The 25872-nt window shown below is 40.6% G+C and overlaps 2 protein-coding genes across 4 annotated transcripts in view; both read left to right on the top strand.

The window, feature by feature from the left end:
• Positions 1–1324: 1324 nt before the first annotated feature.
• pheta1 (PH domain containing endocytic trafficking adaptor 1) lies at positions 1325–5195 on the top strand. 2 transcript variants are annotated; one of them, XM_049579279.1, is made up of 3 exons: positions 1325–1499; positions 2001–2097; positions 2951–5195. In XM_049579279.1, exon 3 carries the CDS (start codon positions 2992–2994, stop codon positions 3892–3894), a length of 903 nt encoding a protein of 300 aa, XP_049435236.1. In that variant the 5' UTR covers positions 1325–1499; positions 2001–2097; positions 2951–2991; the 3' UTR covers positions 3895–5195. The 2 variants fall into 2 exon arrangements, with proteins under 2 accessions (XP_049435236.1, XP_049435237.1); XM_049579280.1 differs by having other exon boundaries at positions 1378–1456.
• A 5384-nt stretch (positions 5196–10579) lies between these two features.
• The window catches only part of sh2b3 (SH2B adaptor protein 3), a 72158-nt gene continuing 56865 nt past the window's right edge, over positions 10580–25872 (top strand). For both annotated transcript variants that reach the window (XM_049578728.1, XM_049578729.1), the window contains exon 1: positions 10580–11322. The gene's annotated coding sequence lies outside the window, so the exon portion shown is untranslated. The remainder of the gene's footprint in view (positions 11323–25872) is intronic.

The following is a 25872-nucleotide window of genomic DNA, read 5'->3' as shown; positions in this document are numbered from 1 at the left end:
AGATGCAGTGGCATAAAGAAGTCACAGTGGGCCCTAGTGCATGCTATCACGCATGTATTGTCTTGACACAAATAGAGACATTGGACAACATCAACATAAATAGGCCTGTTACCCAGCAATCATCATTGCACATCTGACAAAAATATCAAAGAAAGTAATAAATTAATCATTTTATTGAATAGCTTTTATAGTATATTTATATTTTTTTTTATCTTATATAGAAAAGAAATATAATTTTGTTTTAATAATTTATATATTTTTATTTATTTAACTAGGAAGTCCCACTGAGATTGAAAACCTCTTTTACAAGAGAGACCTGGCCGAGGTAGCAGCCACTAAAGTACATTTAAAATGCAAAACATACAACATGTAATAAAAAAAATCCACTAGTATTCAAACATAGTGGCCTCTCAAGAAAAAAACAAGCACATGTCTCTACCACCACATTCTTTATGATGCCCATTCATCAGTGGATATAAGTGTTTCTAATTTTAGATCTTTTTGAAGAGTGTTCCATGTCCCAGGATAACAGAGTAGGAGAATGCAGTTTTCTCTGGATCTGTTAAAACCTGGGGTACAACTAGCTACTGACTATTTCAAACAGCAACAACAGCATTGTAAAGCCGTGGGGGGGGGGGCTGGAGCCTATCCCAGCTGACACTGGGTGAGAGGCGGGGTACAACCTGGACAGGTCGACTATCACAGGGCTGACACATAGAGACAGACAACCATTCACACTCACATTCACACCTACGGACAATTTAGAGTCACCAGTTAACCTGCATGTCTTTGGACTGTGGGAGGAAGCTGGAGTACCTGGAGAAAACCTACGCTGACACGGTAAGAACATACAAACTCTTCACGCAAAAACCTTGATGCTGATGGGTTTTTGCCTATACATAGCAAATGGCAATGTTTTTGAATTAATGACATTCTTTTTTTTATCATTTATCTTTGAGCACAGGTTTATTTCCAAGGTGGCAATTTGAATCACTTGCAAGGGCCCGCTCTCTCTATAGGCCCCTCCACCCAGGGGCAATCGCACTGCCTGCACTGACTATATTTACACCCCTGAACAGATGTTAAAAATGTGTGAATGAGACAGAAAATTGAGGCAGAATTATTTATACAGCATCTATAATATTCTACTAAATTGTAATTATAAATATATAATGCATGCTTTGCCACACGACGCATCCATGGTCCATCCATGCAGGTGTAGCAGCAGCTGGTAGCAGCTCTCCAAATGCCACCTCTCCAAGGGCATAGACGGGGTGCGCGTGCTTTAAGTCACCGCTTATCCAGATGACGAGCATTTCACTAGGACGGCAATGCTGACTCCGCCCATGCGAGCTGCGCGCGTACCACATATGTGCCCTCCCTGGCAATCACGTGACCGGGAAGAAAAAAGGGAAAGAAAGAAGGAAGAAAGATAATGGGGACGAGATAAACAACGGTGAGACTATCTGCGTGACAGGAGGAGGCGTCTTTATCAGCAGGTAATAAATAGATAGTTAACAAAATACTGTCATAAAGTTTAAGTTTAAATAACCGCTAGCGTAGAAACTGTGAGTGCTCAGCTGAAAATGCTGACGCTAGATGCTCATTTGTATTCAGTAACGAGGCTAAATGCGTTTAAGCTAGTGGGCACAGAGGGAGAGTTTCTGTATTTCAGGCAGTGTTGATTTATATTTGTGTCCCTGTGTTACTGGAACTGTTAAATGTATGATGTGGAGATGAATTCCCGTAAAGTGCTGATGTGTCAAAAGCTTGTGACCAACCCCAAAAACCAACAACAGCACCGCTTGAGACTGAATCATTCCTCCAATACACGATTATGCTAGCAGAGGTGGAAAAACCCTGCGTGTGTGTCTATGGAAAAACAAGCTAATGTGTGAAACATAGCCTCTCGTGTCTGATACAAACAGGACCTTACTCTTAACTTACAGCTGTGGAGTGAAACTATAAGTGTGTAAAGCTTTTTGTCTTCATTTGGACAGAGAGAAAACGACAGAGAAGATGCAGACATGTTAAGTTATTAGCTCCAGATGTGATGGGAGGACAGTGGTGGATGTCTGCTGGATATGAGATAAACACGTAAGTAAAAACACACTTAAAATGTGTAGTTTACTGGCAGCATTTACAAATTGTGCTTGGCAGCGAATGTAAAGGCTACAACACACATTAGTCTAAACAAGGTGATATATGAGGTCACACCAGTGTCCGGCTTTACTTTAACTTCTTAACAGATTAAAATTGGATTAGCTGTTGTTTACACAGAGGGAAGGTCTGAGCCCTAGTTTACAGTTGAACATGTGATGTGTGATGTGTATAAGCCAACAATTCCACCCTGTTGTATAATTCAGCGTACCTTTACAGCAGGGCCACGTTTAGTCTAGGTTAGTATTTCTTCCATACTACACTATAGTTTTACTATGGCAGCACTTTGTCTGAGGTTATGTCGGTGCACTCGTAGTGAGACAGGTAAAATAAAAGTGAAAGGATATTGTCTGCTCGGCCATGAGGGCTGGCACAATGCCGCAGTAGGAGGAGAACAAAGAATGTAGGTTGAAGTCTGTTTGGCAAACATTTGCCCCTCTAATGTTCCCAGGAGTAAAACACTGAATCAATTTCCTTTTGTTTTGTACTTGACCCTGTGTTCTGACCTCCTTCTAACAAGACAAGAGCAAATAGACCGTTTGCCTACTGAATATAAAACTTCTCATCCTTATTGTTATATTACCATGTCAGTAAACAACAAGCATACAAGTAGTCATGTAGCACTGAAAGCAGAGTCGGCAGGATTTTCTCTGAGCAAACAAAGATTAGCACAAGTGGAATCAAAGCAAAATCTGCTGGAAGGAGAAACTGCAGTCTCTCGTGACATCCTTAATTAAAGACTAATCTGTTTAACCTTGCGGACGACTTCTGTCTTTACAATGTTTTTTAGGTAAATAAAGAAGCTGCTGAGGAAAAGGAGGAGGGGTGAAGATGAAGCTAAATGAACGCAGCGTGGCGCACTACGCCACCTGTGACTCACCACCAGACAAAACTGGCTTCCTGTTTAAAAAGGGCGAGCGTAACACAGCGTATCACCGGCGCTGGTTTGTCCTGAAGGGTAACATGCTCTTCTATTTTGAGGAGCGTGACAGCCGAGAGCCCATCGGTGTCATCGTCCTTGAAGGATGCACCGTGGAGCTGTGTGAGTCAGCCGAGGAGTTCGCCTTCGCCATCAAGTTTGACTGTGCCAAAGCACGGGTGTACAAGATGGCTGCTGAGAACCAAGCAGCCATGGAGTCGTGGGTGAAGGCTTTGTCAAGGGCAAGCTTTGACTACATGAGGCTGGTGGTGAAGGAGCTGGAGAGGCAGCTGGAGGAGATCCAGGAGGCTGCGGGAGGCGGCGGTGTCGGGGCCGGAGTGGGAAGCCTGCAGGGCAGGCCTAAGCACTCTAAGCGAAACCAGGTGGCTCGGCCCAGGTCTGGAGCATCCTCTTCTTCATCATCGTCATCTTCCTTGTCATCATCATCATCAAGTGCTCCTCCCATGTCAGGCCCCTTCTCTACCCAGAAGAGCCTCCAGGATGAGGTGCAGCTCATCTCTGATGGTTCCAAGGAGAATGGAGTTGCGTGGAGTAAACCACCAGTTGCCTTGGCTAATGGCTTTGTTGAAGGAGCGTCGTCCTGTGTGGCCTGGGAAGCCTGTGCAGACTCTGGGAATAACACTATGATTTGTTACGGGGGTGATGGAGTGAGGGCTCCACCAGTGCCACCCAGGAGAAGAGGAGCATCTCTGGAAAGCCCCGTCTCCCCGGGCACTGGCTGCTTCTCCAAACTCCATGACTGGTACGGCAAAGAGGTGGAAGAACTGAGAGTGCAGTGGCTGCAGAGCCAGTGAAGTAACAGAGATGGATTATCTCTTTTTCCACAGTGATATCATTCCTTCCTGATCATTCTGAAATATTTCACCCCTCTGAACTCAACAGAAGGGCGACAAAACTGAGACTTATTTGCAAATTGCAGCCTTATCACCAATCAAAAAAAGAAACAGAAATCTGAGATTGATTCCAGATCTTGTCTGGCACAGGGGAATCAATCTGTCTTAAACATTAACACTATCCATTGTACAATCCAAGAAACTGAAGACACAAATATGCTCTTTTCCACAGTTTTTAGTGTCATTTGCCAAGGACAATGAAAAACGTTAAGAATACAGTATTTAAAATGGTAATCACTCATTAGCAGCATCATTTTTCTCTGTCAAGACGCTGAATAGCTTGGCCTTGATTATCTGTGTAGCACATACAATTCAGAAAACAATGCTGTTCTGTTATTATGTTGCCAATGTTCAAGATTTATTCTGCCCGTTTAGTTTCCAAATACTCCAGATATGTGCAATTGTTTAGGGGTCACTTCTCTTAAAAGCTGTAAGAGTGTTTCTATAGTTACACATGCAAACTACAGTGCTATGCATTTAAAAAAAAAAAAAATACCAAAAATAACCCAACAACAAATAACTGCTAAGATCACTTCTTCTGATCCCAGCTCAGGATGGTTGGGGTGTTTTTGTTATATGCAAATGAAATAAAGAAGACCACGTAAACGATCTACAGACATTGCACAAAACAAATCCACATGGATCTGGTTGCTATGGTGACACGTAATCCATGGATGAAGGTAACAGGGAATCCTGCAGCTGTACAATTGATGATGAACAGCAGGGCAGCTGCTTGTACAGTTTTTATAATCTAATGGCAGAGGCACCAGGACAGTTAACAGCATTTAAAGGGACAGTTCACCCCAAAATCCAAATACATTTTCCCCTTACCTGTAGTGCTAGTTATCAATCAAGGATGCGTTCAGAAATAGTCACTCCGAGTACTGGAGCGCACTGTGGCACAAAATGGACCATTCGTAAATTTGGAGCGCTGTTAAAATGTACTATTCAGATATTCAGAACACCACACTTTCAGAGCAGCAGAGCATCATGTGGAGTGACTGTTTCATTAACTACATGGTTTTTTAGTTCACGAAGAAATATAAGGCTCTGTTTTTTCGAACGACAGCACTCTCATTGGAGTGTTGTGCTTCAAATTGGATTTAGGAACACACTCCTACATTGTTGGTGTGACTGTTGGAGTTATCAGGTGTCTGCCTTCTCTCCACTATAATGCTACTAGATGGCACTCAGCTTGTGGTGCTCAAAGCGCCACAAAAATATATTTGGAAAACAGAAACGTTTCCAGAAAGAGACATTGCTGTTGAGTCTTAAAAAATGTATTTTTGTGGCGCTTTGAGCACCACAAGCTGAGTGCCATCTAGTTCCATTATGGCCAATATCTCCAACACTCGGCATCTCGCGTAAAACAATATAGATTGATAAAGCTCTACAGGAAAGAGGAAATTCACAATTCAGCATTCCGAGCTTCCTGTAACTTCCTGTAAACTCCGGATAAGAGGTGGTGTTAGACAAAACTAGTCCAGATTCTCCTCCATACTCCCAGCAGGGCACACCTCACCCCAGAGACCTTGTGGTCGCTAAGGTCGGAGTATTCTCTCGACAGTCACTGGGGACTGTGGTGGGAGCTGGATGTCTCGCTCAGAGCAACACAGTGGTATTTTTAGCCCTTGTTAACCGGCGGCCAGATGATGCTATGTCATAGGAGAGCTTGTCACTTAGTTCTCTCTTTTTGACTCTTGTGTTTGGTAAAAGAAGATCGTTTATCATTGCATTTATAGGACTTTAACACTTGTCATTGTAATTATCTGATAATAAAACAATCGAAACGTCTTAATTTCATCATACTGTTTGTTTGTTACAGCTGATTAATGTCAGTGTTACTGAATGAGTGTAACTGTTAGAGACCTATACTCTATGTGAGCATCTAACCTCTTGGTTTGTATATAAATATTTTACTCTTCCATGTTGGAAATTAACACCAGCAGTCTGTAAAATGGGCCTTTTAAAATGATTGCTCAAACTGTATTGCTATACCTTTTCTGTTTTTCTATATCCAATCACATAGCCGTTTACATGTTTTGTTTTATACGTGCCTTATGTTATCTTTATAACTCTGTTATTGCACTTATAACCATTACCACATGACAACAGTGATGAGGCGGGTACTGCTCGGCTGTTGTTCTGTCTTTCTTTCTTTCTGTTTTGGCGAAGGCTCATCTCGTTGCAATCAGTTTTTGACAATGGCTCTGTTCTCTCAGTCTGCATCATTGCACAGCACTATCATTAGTGTTATACACTTGGCTTCTACAGAAATGACAATGTGGGAGGCGGTGGTACAGTGTGCACTGTTTTTTGTTTTTTTAACAGCAGCATCGAGGCGGTATGCTTTTGACACGTATTAACTAAAATGACTGTTGTGCCAATTTTATTAACTCCAGAAGAGCATTACTGTTATTACAGATGACAAAAGTCTGTTTTTTACCAATAATTAAAGGAATTTGTGAATGTGTCAAATTAACCATATAATAGTAATAATCTTTATGCAGCAGTGCCAAATGAGGAACGCAACCTAAATGCACAATTATCAAATTGTCAGGGTGCTTTTCTCCTTGATTGACTTCCACGATGATAATATCTAACACATTGTCCTGATATGGTACCCTGAAAAGATGTTAATCATTTGTTGTAAACCATCAATAAACAATGTTAGTAATAAAAATGATGTTGTTTATTTTGCATTTATAAGGATATCTGCTGATCTGCATGCCTGGGTATAATAACAATAATGATTTTTTTAGTCATTAGCATGGCCGGTTTAGGCATTAGATGTTCTCTCCTTTCATTATACTGTGCTTTTAAAAGAAATGTAAAGTATACTGAGCAGTGGTAGAATAAGTATTCTGATCTTTTACTGAAGTGGCTATACTACAGTGTAGAAAAACTCAGTTTCAAGTAATAATCCTGCACTCAAAATGTTCAGGAAAAGTACATAAGTAATAGCATCAAATATACTTACAGGTTTAGTGTACCTGACCTTGCGTAAACTGTTATCCTGACGTAACTTCAGCTAAATGATCTGGCGTTGATTCAGGTCAAATTTCCTTCGTGTCTGAGCCTCTCTTATTTTAAGTCTTTTTTTATGCCACAACAAAGTACCAAAAAGGAAAAGTATTCATGCAGAGTGGCCCATCTCATAATCATGTATATTACTAGATCACATTTATTGCATCCATGTGTACATTATACATCTTGCAGTACATCTTTTGAACTAATAACTACATCAGTTGCATACACCCTACAGTAATTTTCACAGGGAATACTTTTTTTTTTTACTACTTTTAACTCTTATGTTAGTACTTGTGTCTCCATTTCTTTGCACTATTCTTGTTTAGTGTAGTTTCATTGCTGCACTGCTGCTGTGCCATTAGAATTTCCCCCTGGGGATAAATAAAGTACTTATCAATCTATTACTTTAAAGGGACAGTTCACCTCCAATGGAACTAGATGGCACTCAGCTTGTGGTGCTCTGAGCACCAAAAAAATACATTTGAAAAACTCGGCAGCAGCGTCTCTTTCCAGAAATCATGACCCGGTTGCTCAAGATAATCCACAGACCTTGTTATGAGCAGTTTCATGTAAGAACTATTTTCTTTCTGCCAAACTACACCCAAGTGTATCAGCCTGCAGAGGGAAGTGTGCATCTACTCATAGATGAGAAGCTTGTGCTCATGACAGCACGAGTTATAAACATTAATGGTGTCCTCTACAGCTGAGCTGTAACGTTAGCTAGCTTATTGACAGGCCTTCTAGGTGAGCTTGCAGTAGATGTACGCTTTATAGTGTATAGTGTAGTTTATAGTGTCAAATCTAGGCTAATGCAAGTGCAGTTTTCAAGACAGAAAGGTCAACTTGAGCTTAAATTGAAGCTTATCAAATTGGGAAGTTTTATATGTACAAATGAAGCAGTAATATTAAACAGGAAGTGATGATTAACATCATTTTTGAAGAGAATTTGTTTTTTGGGAGTGTTGTGTGTGATATTTTGAAATAAAATAGCAAGCTCCAGAATATATTTTTTCTACTTTCCCCTTTGTGTCAGGATACTCCTTGCCCAATGTCATATTTGTATGAGTATTTATACCATTGTAGTGCACTAATAATTGCATTTACATCATTTCACCAGAGATATGCAACATGCAAAAAGGTCTGTGGATTATCTTGAGTAACCAGGTCATGATTTCTGGAAAGAGACATTGCTGCTGAGGTTGTCAAATGTTTTTGTTTTTTTGCGTTTGAGCACCACAAGCCGAGCGCCATCTAGTTCAATTAAATTAGAGAGAAGGCAGACATCTCTACAGCCGATATCTCCAACACTCAGCAGCTCACACTGAAACAATGTAGACTGATAAATAGCATTAGGTAGGTAGGTAAGAGGGAAAATATATATATATAATTTTTTTTTTTTTTCCTTGGGTGAACTGTTTCTTTAATGTTACAGCTGGTAAAGGTGCAGCGCCCCCCACCCCCCGAATTCCTGAGGACCTGGGCTGAACTCATGAAACCACACACACACATTCTTGGTGCCATTAGGCGTCTTATCACCAGGTGGCGCTGTGCAACAATTTTAAACTATCATTAAACCTTTGACTTAAAGGAAATCAATGAGTGCTTAAACCCGGCGGGACAAGTGCATGTAAATAACCGTGTGGTGACAGAAACCAGCAGGACTTTGAGTCACCAGTGATGGAGAGAAAACATTTTCTAACAGACAGACTGTGTGCTTGGATTCTCCCTGTTCTTTAAATACGGTAAGCAACTTAAAGACCACACATACAGACACACTGATGATTAATGAGGCGTTTAAGGTCGCCTCTTTGCACTCTTGGCTAGTCGCACTCGCTGCAAACAGTGTCCCACCTCCTGAGATGTGTTCTGGTATGACCCACCAGTTTAAGGAGTTATTATAAAGTAGTTTAAGCTGCATTATATGAGTAATGCAGGATATAACACTGTAGAAATAGCTGTTACAGCAGCGACAGACATCCACAGATTATACACCAGTTGTACAGTATCTGGACTCATGATGGAGCCTGGACCGTTCATGCATCCTGCACATATTTTACTATTCTTGACCAGAGGGCCACTGAAAGGCTGCAGACAGCTACACTTCACAGAGCAGAAGCTACTTCCTGTCTGGTAACTTCAGCATAAAATACATGTTTAAATACTGACCAGTCATTCAGAGAGAGAATTAAAAGTCTCTCATTCATCCTGGAGGATGTAGCTTGTGTTGCTGATATAAACAGGGTGGACTAAACAATTGATTACCTGTCAGTATAATGAAATACAACTCTCTAAAGCAGTTCCAACAGAAGCTGGGAGTTATATACTTCATGAAGATATCAGGACTGTTATCCTTGGAGTGACTAGCTCCTTATCTTCTGTTAGCAAATACCCAAAAATAGCTGTTTTATTTGGAAATGTGATCACAAAGAAGTTAATTTTATGAGTGTGGAAGGCGAATCCTGATCCTACATGTGATTTATGGTTAAATGAAATTACATAGGAGACTGAGACTCTATAACGAGGACAGACGTGTTATGTTTGAAAAGATTTGGGACCCTGTACTGAAATTCTTTCGGGGCGAAGGCTAATGTAATAACATTTCTTAGATGAAACACCTTTCTGTGTTTATTTTTCCTTTTCTATATACATAATTTTTACTGCTTCTACTTTGTGCTAATCACTCTGACTGTCATATATGATGTGCTATGCCTGTCTGCTTTGTTTGTCCTATGTTTTTTCTGTGCTCTAAAATAAGCAATAAACATATAAATTAAAAGGATAAATGAATGCATCAGACTGCATTAGATTTAGCTTGGTGTACCTAATAAACTGGCAACTCAATGTGACGTATGAATCCTTGTTTTGCACACACTTCTCAGCCTCTATATTCATACAACTTAGGTAAATAGGCCTCTAGCAATTTACTTAGAGTATTCAGAGACCTCTGTATAGTTGGGTTTACATGACACTGCAATACTTCCAAGATAACATATGTGATTAAACACACATTAGGTTGCCAAAACAAATATGTGCCAATCTATAAAACCAAACAAATATATGGGGAAAGAATTTGTAATTGCTGAACTCCTTAAAGCTGCAGGGCATTAACAAATACACTGAGAGTAAAGACGCAAAATGCAACATTTATGAATAGTCTGTAAAATAATAACCACCCTGTGACATTGCAGAAAGGCTATTTGACTTTTTAATGCTCCATGGATGCCAATATTGACACAAATTAATTGCATCAGCTACAATTACAGATGTATGCTCCTGCATTAACTCAAGGACTGCACTTTAATACAGTTTTGAGATATTTGTGGTTGAGTATTTCCATTTTATGCTACTTTACACTTTCACATTACTACATTTTGGAAGCAAAATGTACTTTTTACATAATTACATATATTTGACAAGTTTAATTAGTTGCTACTACATTGCAGATTCAGATTATTAGCACAAAATAAATCAAATAATAAATGATGATGTATTATTATGAACTCAAACACTATGAAATCTTGTTATATCTTAATGTTGTAGTAAATAAATAAATAAATAAAATAAAATAAATGATGGATTAAGCTTCCTGGCAGAATAAAAAAAATATATAAATTAGCCCTACATTTACCAGCTGCAACACGATGCTTACACATTAATGCATTAGTATTTATAATTCAGTGATGTGATGATGTGAAGAAAAATACACACTCTTATTTTTGGTGCTTTAAGTGTATTTTGATATAAATATATACATGCACTATTACCTAATTAAAATGCTGAATTCATGGCTTTTACATGTAACAGTGTTCCTCCACCAGTGTGAATAAGACTCAGGTGACATTTGTGCATGGGGGCCCCCTCGTGGCTGAATCCTGCCTTAGTTACTAGTGTCTTTTAGCGCAAACAGGTATATGTCTCTTATTTTGAAAGGGAAGAGCCGGAAGCGTCGCCGTGAAATCCCTTCGACTTGACACAGCTGGACCGCGGCACATTTTTTTTGACAGCGGAAATGCGAGTCGCCACTTTTTTTCCGCGTCAAGTTCGTGGCTGAAAGTTTTTCTTTCCTCATTTTTTTTTTTGTTTGTTGCGGAGGAACCGTCGCGTGCACTCACAATGAGAGAGAAAGCGACATACTTTTCAACATGCAGCTTTTCCTCCGATGTCCAGTTTCCTGTTGCTCCTCACCGACGTGGTTTTGAGTTACTTTAGATGCTTCTCAACACATTTCCGTTATGCGAAGTCCAACTTGTTGGTTAGTCGTCTTGCTGCGGTGGATGCCCATCCGAGATAACGGAGAACGTGAGTATGTTGTGAGGGCTGACAGCCTGCACTACCTTCTCCTCTTTAATTGATTTTAACATCACCAAACTCTTCACCACATGGCGGATAATCCCAAAAATGACGAACCGCACCAGTAATGTGGACATTTAGAGCTTCCGTCCAAAATTACATTTTTCTCTCCAATGATAATCGTCGAAAAAATGAGCTCGTGTGAAATTTAAAGGGCTCTGCCTCACTCCGGCTCGGGGCCGGTGGTGCTGGCGCAGATTTTTTAGGTAAAAAAAAGTAAAGTTTGCTATTAAAACAGAGTCCTGTCACACCGCCGCGCAGGGTTTACTGTCTTTGAGCTGCTTTGCATCACATCAGCAGGGATAGTTTGCACAAAAGATGCACACAACACGTGCTTTTCGTAACTTAGAAGTATCTTAAAGGTGTGAAAATGTCTGACATTTTCAATAATATTCTTTCTCCATGGTGATGACACAATCTGAAACCCACTGCGGCTTATTTGTGATTCATGTTTAGAAGCCAACTATATTTTCAAAGTCACCTAACTGTCCACCATCCCCCTCCACTTTTAAATAAGCAACACATCCACAGTGTGCACTTGAGATGTGAACTTAATTGTTGTATGTGGCAGGCGTCACTGTGTGTTGCTGCAGTGTGAGTGTGCGCGTGCTCAGGTCAGTGGTCACCCCTCATGACTGCAGGATGGAGAACAGGAACAAGTGGGGAGCAGCCACTTGGTTTCACAATCCACTGTTGTGTAGCTGTAAATCAAAACAGTAATTTCAGTGTGTGTGTCTGTGTGTGTGTTGGAGGGGATTCACTTCTATTCATAGCTGTGTGAGTGTGTGTGTGTGTGGATGAATGTGTGCGCAGGAGGATATTCCCTCCAACTAAAAGGTGCCCTCTCTCTCTGTGTTTGCTGAGACATTCTGAGGCAGCAGGTGTGAAGTTGTGGTGATTCCCAAAATGGATAACTCCTGTAAATCCTTTGAAGTAGTGCACTTAAAGGTCCAGTGTGCAGGATTTAGGGGGGTGTATTGGCAGAAATGGAATATAGTGTAATAAGTGTGTTTTCTTCAGTGTATTATCACCTGAAAATAAGAATTGTTGTGTTTTCGTGACCTAGAATGAGCTGATTATATCTACATAGGGAGCAGGTCCTCGTCCATGGAGTCCTCTGTGTTGCACTGCCATGTTTCTACAGTAGCCCAGAAGAGACAAACCAAACACTGGTTCAAGATTTGCATTTTAGCATTGGCCACTGTAGTTAGCAGCCCGTCTGCGTCAAGCTGAGCAACATCCGAAAAACTGCTTTATTGAGTGTTTTTACCAGTTGAAATCAACAGAAGTCTCATTTATAAACATTGCGTACACACAAAACGAGGCCTGAAAGAGGTGTACGCCACTTCCCACACAAAAGTTGTGATCCATAGACTTGATGGGAGAAACTTTGACCCATGCTTACGAACATTTTGGAGATGGAAAATTGGTGTTGCGGATGGTGAGGTGGAAGCCTGATCGTAGATTTTTGGTGCACGCAAGTGTTTGCTTTTGTCTGTATGTACCTTTTTAGTATGGATCCTACGCACTGTTTTATAAACTGAAGGTCTGAATCTGCATTTGTCACAGAAAAAAGGTGAACGCACATTAGCAGGTGTTGTGCCAGTAGCTTGTTTGCAACGAGCTGGAGAAACACTGATTTTTTTAACTTGACACTGCTTAATTCATGTTTTTTTTTTTACTGATTTTAATCACTTGGTCCATTTGTTTTTGGAGAGGAAGAGACCTCTGAGGACAATTCGGCTCCTGGTAAAAACCTCCTGAGCAATTAACACTGAAGGAATCCTAACTGGGAGTTCACACTTGGCTTACAGGAGATGTTTCAGCTGGTTGCAGTCTGCAATCCTCACTACTAGATGCCACTAAATCCAAGACACTGCTCCTTTAAATACAATTTTTATGTACTTAACACAACTTTATGTTTCTGTTTGCTGAAGATTTCAGAGGGCAGTATTGTACGTATTCCACGGTGTTTATTTGACAGTGACCTGTCAGATTAAGATTTTACATCCAAAAGACAAATACAATATCATGCCTAAACTATCCCACAGTATATACAGTTGTTCAACTTGGCTCCACTTCGACTAACATGTAAAAGCTACTCACATTTTAAAGCTTCAATAATAATATTCCAATAATGCAACATATTTAAGAATATAATGGGCTACTCTAAATTATTCAATTGCAATTTTTCAATTCAAATTTATTTATAAAGCCCAATATTACAAATCACAATTTGCCTCAGAGGGCTTTACAGCATACAACATCACTCCGTCCTTGGACCCTCATAGTGGAAAAGGAAAAACTCCCCAGAAAACCCCCTTAAACAGAGACAAAATAGTTCAAACCTCAGGAGGCGCAACTGAGGAGGGATCCCTCTTCCAGGACAGGCAGACGTGCAAAATATGTTGTGTGTACAGAACAGATCAACATAATATTTCTCAAAGGAAAATTTTGAATGCAGGACTTTTACTAGAACTTTTGTTTTACTACTTTTACTGAAGTAAAGGATTTGAGTACTTCTTCCACTGCCCTTATATCACAATATCTATCCACAGTGTCTTCCAAAGGTCAGAAATATACTTGGAAGGGCTTCCTCCATCTGCCAGCTTGTTTCCATCACAATAATACAGCAGGCCTCAGTTCAACTCAGAGAGAGCCAAAGCATTGTCAGATATAATAAATCCAACGTTAGCTGACTGACTAACATGGCTATAAGGCAGCTGACAACAAAGCCACCTCTCTGCTGCCACAAGGTGTTTTGCCGTTACATATAATGTACTGTTTGACTGTCACATCTGGCTGTCTTCTCTTTAAATGCACAAGAGTGGATGTTTCCTTTCTAAATTACTATCAGTGTATGAGCTGTGTCGTTCTGCCAAACCCTCTTCAAAAATGTATCATCCAAGACGTATGAAAACACATTTGTAGGGTGCATATTTACTTTCCGCAGTAATCCCAGCAGCCTGCTGAGGTTGGCATTCTTTGTCGATTCAGTCATTTAGATGTGACAGTTATCACACCTTGAGTCATTGAAGCACAAAAGACAGAAAAACATGCCCCCCGGGTGGGGAAGTAATGCCAGCTAGACTGTACATACATCTTCCACGGCAGACAGTTTAACTCTGTCGACCCCAGACACGAGGTTGGCTGTAATTTAAGGGTTCAGCGCAGCTCCAGCTCTCTAAATTAGCATGTATAGTCGCAAATGTTTCTGATGAATTTCAGAAAAGTGTTTACTTCCCTACAGACTTCCTCGGTTTCTGACAGTTGGATATTTTGGTGCCGTCTTCACTTCTCTTTTGTTCAAGGTGGTATGGACAAGAGAGGTTCTGTTCTGGGCCCATGCGCAGCTTTACATGACTGCAGTAAAACCTAAAAATGTGGTAACTCCAACCACGCAATAATGAGAATTTCTTCAGATCTGACGACCATGTGAATATCATGAGTTATGATGGTAATGATATAAAGTAGTTTAGTAACTCAGCACTGAAAAGTCTTGGCCCCTCCCCGGACAGGGGGATGACGCTTGTTCAGCATGATTATAATGAGATTTTCTGCAACATGACATGATTACTTGGTTGGGGATTTTATGCACCACAACACAATATTGTCTTGGTTGCTGTCTGAGACATCTTTCCTTGAAAGAAAAGGCCATCGTTTCTCAGAAATCTGATTGCATAGCAGCGTGCACATTTGATGTACATGTTATGCGTGCATGTGTTAGTGCAGACGCAGAAGAAGTGTAGAAAAGTGGTGGACTCTGCAGTTGGCTATCGGCCGTGGACCAGACAATGTCACGGTTCAATGTATTCAACTGAGATGATAATGGAAGCCAGCTCTGCTGCTCCCCTCAGGGGTTCTAAGAAATCCACTGATGAGACCACGAGAGAGGTCTGACCCACAGCGGCCCTGTGGGGAGAGGAGGAGAGGGGAGGGAGAGGGAGAGGGAGGGAAAGGAGAAAGAGAGGAAACAAGAAGGAGAAAGAAGGGAGCCGTGGGAGATACATTGGCTGACAGACAGGAGAAGGAATCCGCAAAAGAAAAAAGACAGAAGACAAATTAGTGCATAAAACAGAAGAAAAAGAAAACACTTTTCTGGTGCTAGTAGAGGCCTCGTACAGTGCAACACACACACGTTTTCTCACAGTTTGTGTGTATGTGTGATTTGACCCGCGCACCACTTGGCCACCCAAACAGCCAAGCTTAAGAATCTCCAACTTAACTGTGTGGACCACAAACACACACAAACACAAGGCATACAGTAGGGTTAAGTTCTTGCATGTGTGTGGGAACACGTTTGTGCAAGCGCTTGGGGGGAAACACACACACACATGCGTGCCTATGTGTTTTTTCCAAAGCAGCATTAATTAGAGACTGTGTGTGTTTTTGCGTGTGTTTACCCCAATGCGCCCCACTTCTTGTTGCTGGAAGAATGTTGATTATAGGCCCGATTTAGCTGCAGCAGAGTGAGGATGCCGCTTTAAACGTGTGAGCTTTTAGGCTCTGAAGTTGCAGTATATTAATGGAATGAGTAGTGTGTGTGCACGCGTGTTTGTGTGTGGGTGTGCACGTGTGTTTGTGTGTACACAGTAAGGACGTAGGATTGGGTCAAGGGTTTTGCTTTTGTCAAACTTTAGAAAGAAGCACACCCTGAATGTTTGCTTTCTAGTCAAGACCAGTTTTTCCAGGGTTTGCAAGTGCATACACGTAGAGCTGCAAACAATCAGTCAATGTCATGGATTCACTGATCGGCAACTATATTGATAATAGATTCATTATTTAGTTAAGTTTAGTTAATTTATTTGCACATACATTTGTAGAAAAGACAGTAAGAATTCGAGAAGTACAATCATCGTGCAGGAGAGGTTATGAAGATAAGTCCCTTATTAAAAAACAATGATAATATGTTAAAAAGAAAAAGATAGAAACAATTGATTTCAGCCATATTTCATACAAAAATGCCAAATATTCTTTGGTCTCAGCTTCTCGAATGTGAGGATTTGTTGCTTTTCTTTGTTAAACGTTGCAGTAAATCAAAAATATTTTGCTCTTGAACATAAGCTAACTGAAAACAGCACTGTGGGCCATTGTGAATGCTATTTTATTTAAAGTTTTGTGATATTTCATAGAGCAAACAATCAGTTAATCGAGAAGAAACATAATGGGATTGATTGATAATAGTGCAGCCCTACATCAGAGCTGTTCTGATAGTAATACCTGTACCTGAAACACCTCTAATACTGTCTAAAATGCTGGATTGTGTAGTCTGTGCACCGATCTGACACCACATCATTTATTAAAAACTTTAAAGTAGTTTCACACACGGATAAAACGGCACTTTTTCCAGAGATCAATTCTTCTTTGCCGCTCTAAAACAGCAGCCGACACGGCAAGTTTTGCTGTGAAACCAATGACAACTTCTGTTTTAGAGCAGTGAAGAAGAATTGATTTACGGTAAATAGCAGAACATTTGCCGTCAGCAAAGTGTCCGCAATTTGGTAATATTTTACCCTGGATAAAACAAAGTTCTCTGGAATTCATTCTCTGTATTTGTTTGTTAATGTATTACCAAGGTTACACTGAGTTATCCACATCCATAAAAGGTTAGCAGCAGACTGTACAGTAGTAGGGGTGGGGAATCCTCAGAGGATCCATGATACGATATCATCACGATACCATATTATTGCAATTTTACATATGTTGCGGTATGCTGAGTATTACCTTTTTTCAACAGTAAATTATGTCCCCAAAGGAAAACTTTGTCCTGTCTGTTTTATCTTATAAAATAAAGTTTTCAGTCTGTTAATCTCAATTCAGACATTTTTTGTAGCAGCAAAATGTATCTAGCGGACTGAAAAAGCATTGGGTTATATAAATCTAGTAGGGTCCCAAAAGTTTAATTTGTATTTGTCATATTAACAGTTTATATAATTAAAAATCGATACCATATTGCCACACAAAAATATCTCCATACTATGCTGTATCGATTTTCCCCCACCCCTACTGTACAGCCATTAAATATATATATTTCTTTAAATGCAGTGGTATTTATCGGTATTTGGTGTTGGTGGAGGCGCAAATTCAGGTACAGGAATTGGTATCAGGAAGTAAAAAGTGATATTCTAACATCTCTGCACTATATACAGATACAAATCAAATGTTTAGTTCCTCTGTGTTTAGCAGAAATAGGAGTCACGTCCAAGCTGAAGTGAAAGTAGGAACACATTCTCACGCAAAATACACAATTTGCATCATGTCACATAGCTTAATTCCCAACACGAGCCCGGAGTCTGCAGTCACCGCAGAGATAAATCCCACAACAGGATTCCTGGGTGATGTTTCTGCGTGTCAGGAAAAGTGGGAACAAACATTAAAACTCAGTTGGGTTGTTCATGAGTCCCAATGTGGAAAAGTTTATAACTCCTGAATTAGCCTTCCAGGAAGTCAGATGCCTGCGGATGATTCACAGCCGATCACAGTGACTGAAGGCGTGAGTTGCTTCACACCCACCTCCCCCCCGTGAACAACCCCACACATAGTCACACACACATACATAATAAATAGCATCTCACGTCTTAAATACTATCATGTGTCTTCATAATTCACAATGAATCAGAAACACATCTCGAGGAGGGATGACTCATTCATAAAGTGCTTGTGGATCTCAGCCAGAGATTTCTGTCGTACTCTCCCCGGCTGGAACATTTGAGTCTTGAATGCTTGAATTGGCTGAATTGTATTGATTTGCCTCGGCCGAGTTGTAAATGATGGATTGTTGTTTTCAGCTTTTCGGAGACTAAGCCTGTGTTTAAGGGTTCCAGTAAGAAGTTGAGGTCAGCGTTTGGTGGCTTTGTAGCCGAGAAACTCACTTAAACTGTTTAGTTATTCAGTGTATGCCTATTTAATGTTCTGTAATATGCGCAGGCAGTCGGTGTTTATTTTGCCAGGGCTCAGAGTGTGTGCGGGGAAAAGTTTCTGTGCATGTATCCAGTTTTTCCCCATCTTAACAGTACACACAGTACATTGAATAATAAGAGCTGTGCAGTGGACTCCCCTGCAGGATCATGTGTATGTGCATGCATATTTCAGTCAATATTTGGATTCAGGTTTATGTAATTGCATAGCAGAAATACTAACAGACTCACAGATAGATTTTAGGAATCAATTCATGCCTTTTTTTAGGGTTTAGGGAAGTTTAGGGGAAAATAATATAATATGACTTTGTTTCTTCTTTTTTACACTGTAATGATTGTACTGAAAGGCAAAAAACAAAAATTATGAATTAGTGTGTCAATTTGCCTGTCAGCAGAAAATTAATCTTCTGGTTGGAGCTCCCCCAGTGTTCGTATTTGCTGCTCTTTTCTCTTTTATATTATTGTAAATGTAATGTCCATGGTTTTTGGACTATTGGTCAAACATCTAAAGATGTCACCTTGTTCTCTGGAAAATTGTGATGGATAATTTTCAGTATTTTTTTGACAGACCAAATAATTAATCGATGAATCCAGAGAGTAGTGCACGGACTAATCAGTAATAATAAAAATAATCTTTAATTGCAGCGCTAATTGTCGTAGGGCTGTCCATAAACTATGACTCAGACTTAATATTTGCTGCGGTCAGTAAGCAATTCTGTATCATCATTAGTCATACCTTTTATGTAATTGTGTTGTGATTACATTTCATTATATTGTGTGTATTGATATCGTGGTTCACATTCTTACATCTGAATTAATGACAAGTTTTAGATCTTGAAATCGTCTTTAAACGTAACACTTTTTGAATATTTTAGGATTTTGTTCCAGTAAAACACTGATAAACAGTTCCACCATATGAAATAGTCATAAATTGATAAAGGGGCACACTGCAAAATTCAAAGCGCATGAGTTGTCTTGGACATGGCTCTTATCATGGGGGCGGCTTAGCTGGCAGCTAGCACTCCAGAAACAGCATTTAACAATGGCAACAGTACTGACAGAGCTAACGGCACTAACAAGGGGGGAAGTGGAGGGTGGGCGCTGCGCTTCTGCAACAAAGACGTCCCGATATCTGCTGCAGTGCAAAGTGGCAGTGATGAGCTAGCTAGTGGGATACACACATGCACTAACATGCACGTGCAGCTGGACCACTTTAACACAACAAACCACAGAGGGGTTCAGATTACAACACACGGAGGTAGCACAACTTCATTCTCTGCCCAGGACGCCATCACTCCAGCATATCTTTACAAAGCAAACTGGTTTGCTGCTCTATCAATGCAGGAGCTTTAATGCTATATCATTATTGAGCGTTATCGCAGTTTTCGCAATATAAATATTGTGCTTATCGTCCATTATCAGCCCTAAACATCAGTCTTCACAGATGGCAGCAGGGCGTAATGAATGAACAAAAACGCAGGAAGAAGACAGGCATTAACTGACAGGTTGTTTGTGACGCCTGACCCTACTACTGACCTCATTCCTTTAGTCTCCCCTCCTCACAGATCCCATCTCTCCACGCAGCCAAAGCCAAAACTTCACTTCTCTTTTTATTTTTTTGCCTGTCATTATGTCTCTGGGAGCCCTGTATTTTAGTATTTCCTTGACATGCCAGGGTCTGTCTCTGCAGCATAATGATAGACTGCAGACTGCGCAGAGACGTTTTGTATTAGTCATCGGTGGGATGCCGGACAGCTGGAAGGATGCTTGTTAGTGAAAATTGTACTACCGGACACATAATCACCGCATATACTGTTTTCATTTAAGGTAGATTTGTTTTCCATTGTGGCATTGATGGGAAAGTGCTCTTGATACTCGAGCACACAGTTAATTTCCTACTTTTGATCCTCGCGACAACTGTGCGATTTCTTTTCTTATCACAGATCCAGGCTTTTAGTTTTGTTCCTTTTCCAGCCTGCCTCCCTCTCTCTCCATTCCCAGACCACAGGAAATGACCAGAAAGCGGCCGGGCTTTATTTCTGTGTGTCTCAAGAATAGCAGCATTGTGTTGCGTTGGAGCCTGCATTGTTGTGGGAAAGTAGGGCTAGAGAATACTCTAACCAAAACAAAAAGCCTATGTGCCCAGTAGTATTTAGCCTACACATATGCAACACAAAAGATAAGTCTTCTCTGGGTCACAGCTGTTACTGCGTCTTGTTTTCTTTTATTTAGTTGGTATAAAAGATACATATTTTGATGTGATAGTTACATAGAAAAACATGTTTTCCAAAGTCACTCTGGGTAAAAGCATTAGCTGAAGTAAATGCCAAACATTGACGATTAATGGTTGTTCTCGCCCTGTAGCTTTGTGTAGATGTGTCAGTGTCTTTTCTTTTTACATAAGATGTAAGACAAAATATTTCTTGCTGGTTTAATGCAAGAATACAAAGTACTTAAGCTTTTAGACGAGGCTGTAGACAAGTAAACATGTCCATGTCTGTGTGATATTTGCTGTATGCTTGTAAAACAAACATTTCATCCTCTAGTTGCAATGTAGCTGCAGGCTGCCCGTGAATCAGCTGATGCTCTCCTCAGGCTATGGGAAGTTAAGGCTGAGGGTTATCTCATGTTTCAGCGCTACTTCCTCCTTTACAATATGTTCTTCAATTATGTAAGCTGTGTGCGTCTCGCTTTCTGCTCTGTTCATTATCAAAGCCCTTTCACATCTCGCTTCACACAAACAGGAACACTGAGGCTCAGCCGATCCCATCCCTGCAACGGAACATCTTCCTCGTGCATGCTTCTTCTTTTCCTTAGGTGATCAATCAAGCAATACATTTTTTAAAAGCATTTTTAGCTGCATGTAGCCGCAGTCAGGTTGATCCGCAGCAGCTTGTTGCACCCAAGTGTAAAACATGAAGTGAAAGGGATGAGAAAAGGTCACTCGGTGTCAGTTCACATTAACTGGTGTGTTGGCTAACAGTGGAACAAGCTGTTTTTGCCTGTCATAACAATATTGAGTGGTGGCTGTTTTTGGTGGGAATCCCTGACCTTTTTCTTCAGTTAACAACAGACTTGCACAGTAGTTGCTTGTACTCATGGATGTCCCTTCCTGTGTTTGGTTAAAGATGGATAGAATATAGATGGATATATCTCTAGTCAACACAGTCACTTAAGCAGGTTTTTAGTGCCCTACCTTGTATGTATTAAACACACAAAACATAATGTGTTCGTTAGTGAGCCTTAGAGCTGCTGGTTTTGCAGATTGCATTGCCTTTGGACTAGAGCTGTAACAGTTTGTCAATTAATCGATTAGTAAATCAACAGAAAGTTACCTGGCAATTATTTTTATAGCCAATTATTAATCGTTCCTTGTGGAAATAGACAAGTTTGTCGCTTTAACTTATCATTAGGAAGTAAGTGCTGATTGCACAACGTCATGGCTTTAGAATAATGACACCATCTGCGTTTAGATTAGTTCCCTAAAGATTGGTGCAGGAATGAGTCCTAAAATCCGGAAATGAGTTTGCATTTTTGCACTTCCAGTTCCCTCATCTCAGAGTCACTGGGGTTTTGAATGAGTTTTTGGTCAGATGTCTGAAATAAGGTCTGCGGTTAACACAAGCTTAAGAGACTTTCATGTTTTGTTCTCAACATAAAATACATCAATAAATACCCCACTCCTGAGTCGTACAATAGGCAGTCACGAACAAGTGGCTCAATGAGACTATATAAGGTCATCACGCCCAACACGGCTTTCCAGCTTTGTCATGGTGTTGAAGTCCTGCGACAGTGGTGTAGTTTGTTTATAGCCTAATGTTGGCTTTTTACTTCTGGTGAATGCTTTTACGCTTCAAAAATTCCAAACGTGGTGTTCATTGGTGAAGATTATCTTCCTGAACAAACCTTTTAAGTATCAGAAACTTTTGTTTAATGCAATAATCCAAAATCCAGTGGAAAAATCCCATAGGCTTTTTGTTGAGGGAACCAGGGTGATATTAACGCCCAGGTTAGCCTACAAAAAAGCATCCCTACAGCATTCCATAAACCTCACTCTTACTACGCAATTCTGTGCCTTTGGGGGGTCAAAATGATAGCTGGTGTTAATGTGCAAATGATGTGTGTCAACCACTGCACAAATCCTGGTAGCTTTCCCCAGATAGAAAAGCGTATCAATGTGCGATATGATTGTCTTTGCAAGAGCAGCACCAACAATAATACCATTTGGAAACACTACTCAAGCTTCATAAATGTGAGAGTTTGCCACTTTTTGTGATCTTATGTAATCGTAAACTGAATACCTTTGGGGTATTAGACTGGTGGTCAAGCAAAACAAAACTTTTCTTAGACATCATGTTAAGTCTTAGTAATCGTGGTTGTTAGAAATTGTTTTTTTCAATATTTTCTGATACTTTTTTAACTAAATAATTCATCTTTAAAACAGGATGTAACTTGATAGCGAAGATTAGTTGCAGCAAGGCTGGGCGATATGACCCAAAAATAAGATTTTTTTTCACGCTACACACACATCTGTAATGTCTCTCCATCGGGCCCCCTTCCTCCCATATGGGTACTACAGGAAAATTACTCTGTCAGTGATACCTGTTTTTTTGCAGGTGTTTTAGGGCTGTGGCCGTCTGGTACAGCTTGCAGTGCCACACACTTCACCCACTCGGCTGCGTGCTGCTGTTTGAAATGCTGGAATGAATAAGTTGTGCTGCGGTTTTCAGTTGCTGCAGACTTTAGACAAACTTAATAGCTGACAGTGGTTTGCTCGAGGTCGGACAGTGTGAGACCAAGCTACTTTCAAACGAGTGAGGAGACAGTGCCTTTCTGGGGAACAAATTCCTCACTTTTGGTAGCGTGGTAGCGAATCCATAAGGTTATTAGTGAAAAATTGTGAAGTTAAACTGAAAATCAATTTTGATTTTTAAACATCGTCCTAAACCATAAATTCTAATTAACTGATAAAACCGATTTAATCGCCCAGTTCTAGTTGCAGCCCTACTTTGGATAGAGTCAGGTTAGCTTTCCCCCCTGTTCTCAGTCTTTATGCTAAGCTAAGCTAACCCGCTGCTTGCTCCAGCTACATACTTACTTTAAAGGCACGCATGTGATGTCAGGCAGTTGTCATTTAACTCTCCATAACAAAGCGAATAGGTGTATTTCCCAACATGTCAAACTAATCCTTTAAATCCCTTCTTGTTGGGACTTCAGTAGATATCGCTGCTATCTGCAGAAATGCCGTTGTCTTTAATTAGTCTACTAATAAATTACTTCTGTGAATATCCCTGAATAGCACCCATAATTATCATCCTTCAGCACCACCTGTCTCCTTCATGTGTGTATTCTCCACATTGTCAGAGGAGTATTTTTGTTTGCTAGACTTGTAGCTTTCAACACAAATGAGCTGTAATCACATTGTATTTTAGGTAACAGCTCTTGTACTGCAGTATACTTGTCCCACCCCTGATGTAGGAGTGTATTTTGGTGTGCTCTGTGTGTCTGTGTGTGTCTGTGTGTGTGTGTGTGTGTGTGTGTGTATACAGTGTCTTTGCATGTGTGCAGTGGTCGCTGCTTGCCAGGGCAGGGCAGGGCTTCCTGTTGCTGTGATTGCTGCCCAGGCAGAGCGGAGCACAGATCCTTTGGTCTCTGTTCTTCGTTGGCTTTGCCACCTGGACCTTCACCCACAAACCTGGCACCGCCTCCTCTCCTCTCGCCTTTCTCCTGCTCCGTTTTCCTCACTTCCTGCCTGCCTTCTCATTATCCCCTCATCTCTCCCTCTCTGTCTGTTCCCTGTGACCCTTGTTTTTTCTGTCTCCTCCTCTTCCTTTTCATGTTTGGCTCCCTCTCTCCTTACAGCCTCCTCCCTCCTCTCTGCCTTTTTAGTAAGCCCCCTAACTCTCGCTCTCACACACTCACTCTCGCTGCTTTGTAAATTTATCCCCAGCTCTGTGATTCATTCAGTGATTCAGAGAATGAAAATTCAAAGGTGGTAACAAAATCTGTTTTTCATTCCAGACCTTGTGATGCACATGTTGCCACATTTCTTTTTTCAATTTATTTATATTTTCCACTCCAGTTTTTTCCCGTAAAAACTGGAGTGTTTGATGTCTCGGAGAGCCTTGATGCCATGCAGACTAATTGAGTTGTAAGCAATAGATTGGATCCGGCTGATCTTGGTAATAAGGCCAGGGCTATATAAAGGTCAGAAGGATGTGGCTTGCTGTAAATTGCATTTTATATAATGACTATGACAATTAGGAGGACATCCTATTTTTGCAGCAATGAACAATCAAACGCCATGTGGAGGTGCACATGTGCGCACATTCTTAGACAATATGCTCACACCTACATGTCTGTGTGTGTGTGTGTCTGTGTGTGTGTGTGTTAGAACACTTTTAGACTTGATGTCGGGTTTACTGCTTGCTGGCTTCATGTTCGTTTCTGTATCCAGGAAATCCACATTTGAGCACAGTGCAGGAGTGCATCTCACGATAGGAGCAGGACAACAATGATTATTTTATTACAAGTTTATTAATTTATGTTTTGGTCTATAAAACACCACATAACAGGGAAATATAATGTAGCGTCTTCATGTGCTTTTAAAAAGGATTTCAATCCCGCTTTAGGAGCGACACATTCCCACATCATAAAATAGATTTTTTTTTTCTTTTACTGAATAGGATTACAGTGTGAACTATTAAATTAGAGAAGACACATCCTCCCTGAGGGCCCTGACACACCAGGATAATGGCTGGCCATTGGTGACCATCTGTGGCCCTAGCTTTTGCATTGTGCCCCATGCTGTCGGCACTAGTTGGCCCTTGTCGATAGCTTTTTGGCTGATTCACCATGTTGAATCCGCAATGGAGCCCACTGGTGAGTGAAATTACTCTGATTGGCGGTTCAACTCAGTGCATAAGAAGAGAAAGCAAACAAATGATTGAAGTGAAGAGGGCGTGAGTTTGACACAAACTTGATAAATTAGTTAGGATTGTTTTTGTAGCCTCTGAGCTCTTTATCAGAAACAGTTCGTGTTGGTAATGTGCTAACTGATGAACTAGCATCTTGAATATGTCTTGTCGCTCTCCCAGTTTCCCTTTTTTAATGATGATTACAGGCTACCACTGCCTGCTGCTATGAGGTGTTATTTCCTCTCACATAGGTGCAGAACGTTGAGTTGGCCGTTGGCTGTTGTCTTTGTGGTGTGTTCAATTGCAACTTTTTGGCCGAGGCATGTACAAAGTGAGAAAACGCAACAGTAGGCCTTTGTCACCACAAGTTCTTTGAAATTGGTTTGGTGTGTCTGGGCCTTAACATCTAAAGTGAGAGTGCATTAGGGTTATAACTAATATTTTTAAAATTTTCATTATCAATTAATCTGCTGATTACTTCTTGTAACTGTCTTACAACTGTGATTAATGTCCGTCACAGATTCCCAGAGCCCGTCTTCAAGCTGCTTTTTTTCCCCCTGACTAGTGATGATTTACTTTAACACAAGGAAAAGGAGTAAAATCCCACATTTGAGAAGCTATCACCATGAAGTTTCGCATTTCATTCAAAGAAAAAAATACAACTT

Source organism: Epinephelus fuscoguttatus, linkage group LG6 (genome assembly GCF_011397635.1).
Source record: "Epinephelus fuscoguttatus linkage group LG6, E.fuscoguttatus.final_Chr_v1".
Taxonomy (NCBI): Eukaryota; Metazoa; Chordata; class Actinopteri; order Perciformes; family Serranidae; genus Epinephelus; species Epinephelus fuscoguttatus.
Note: the sequence above shows the minus strand (reverse complement) of the source record. Positions and strands in the feature narration are given on the sequence as shown.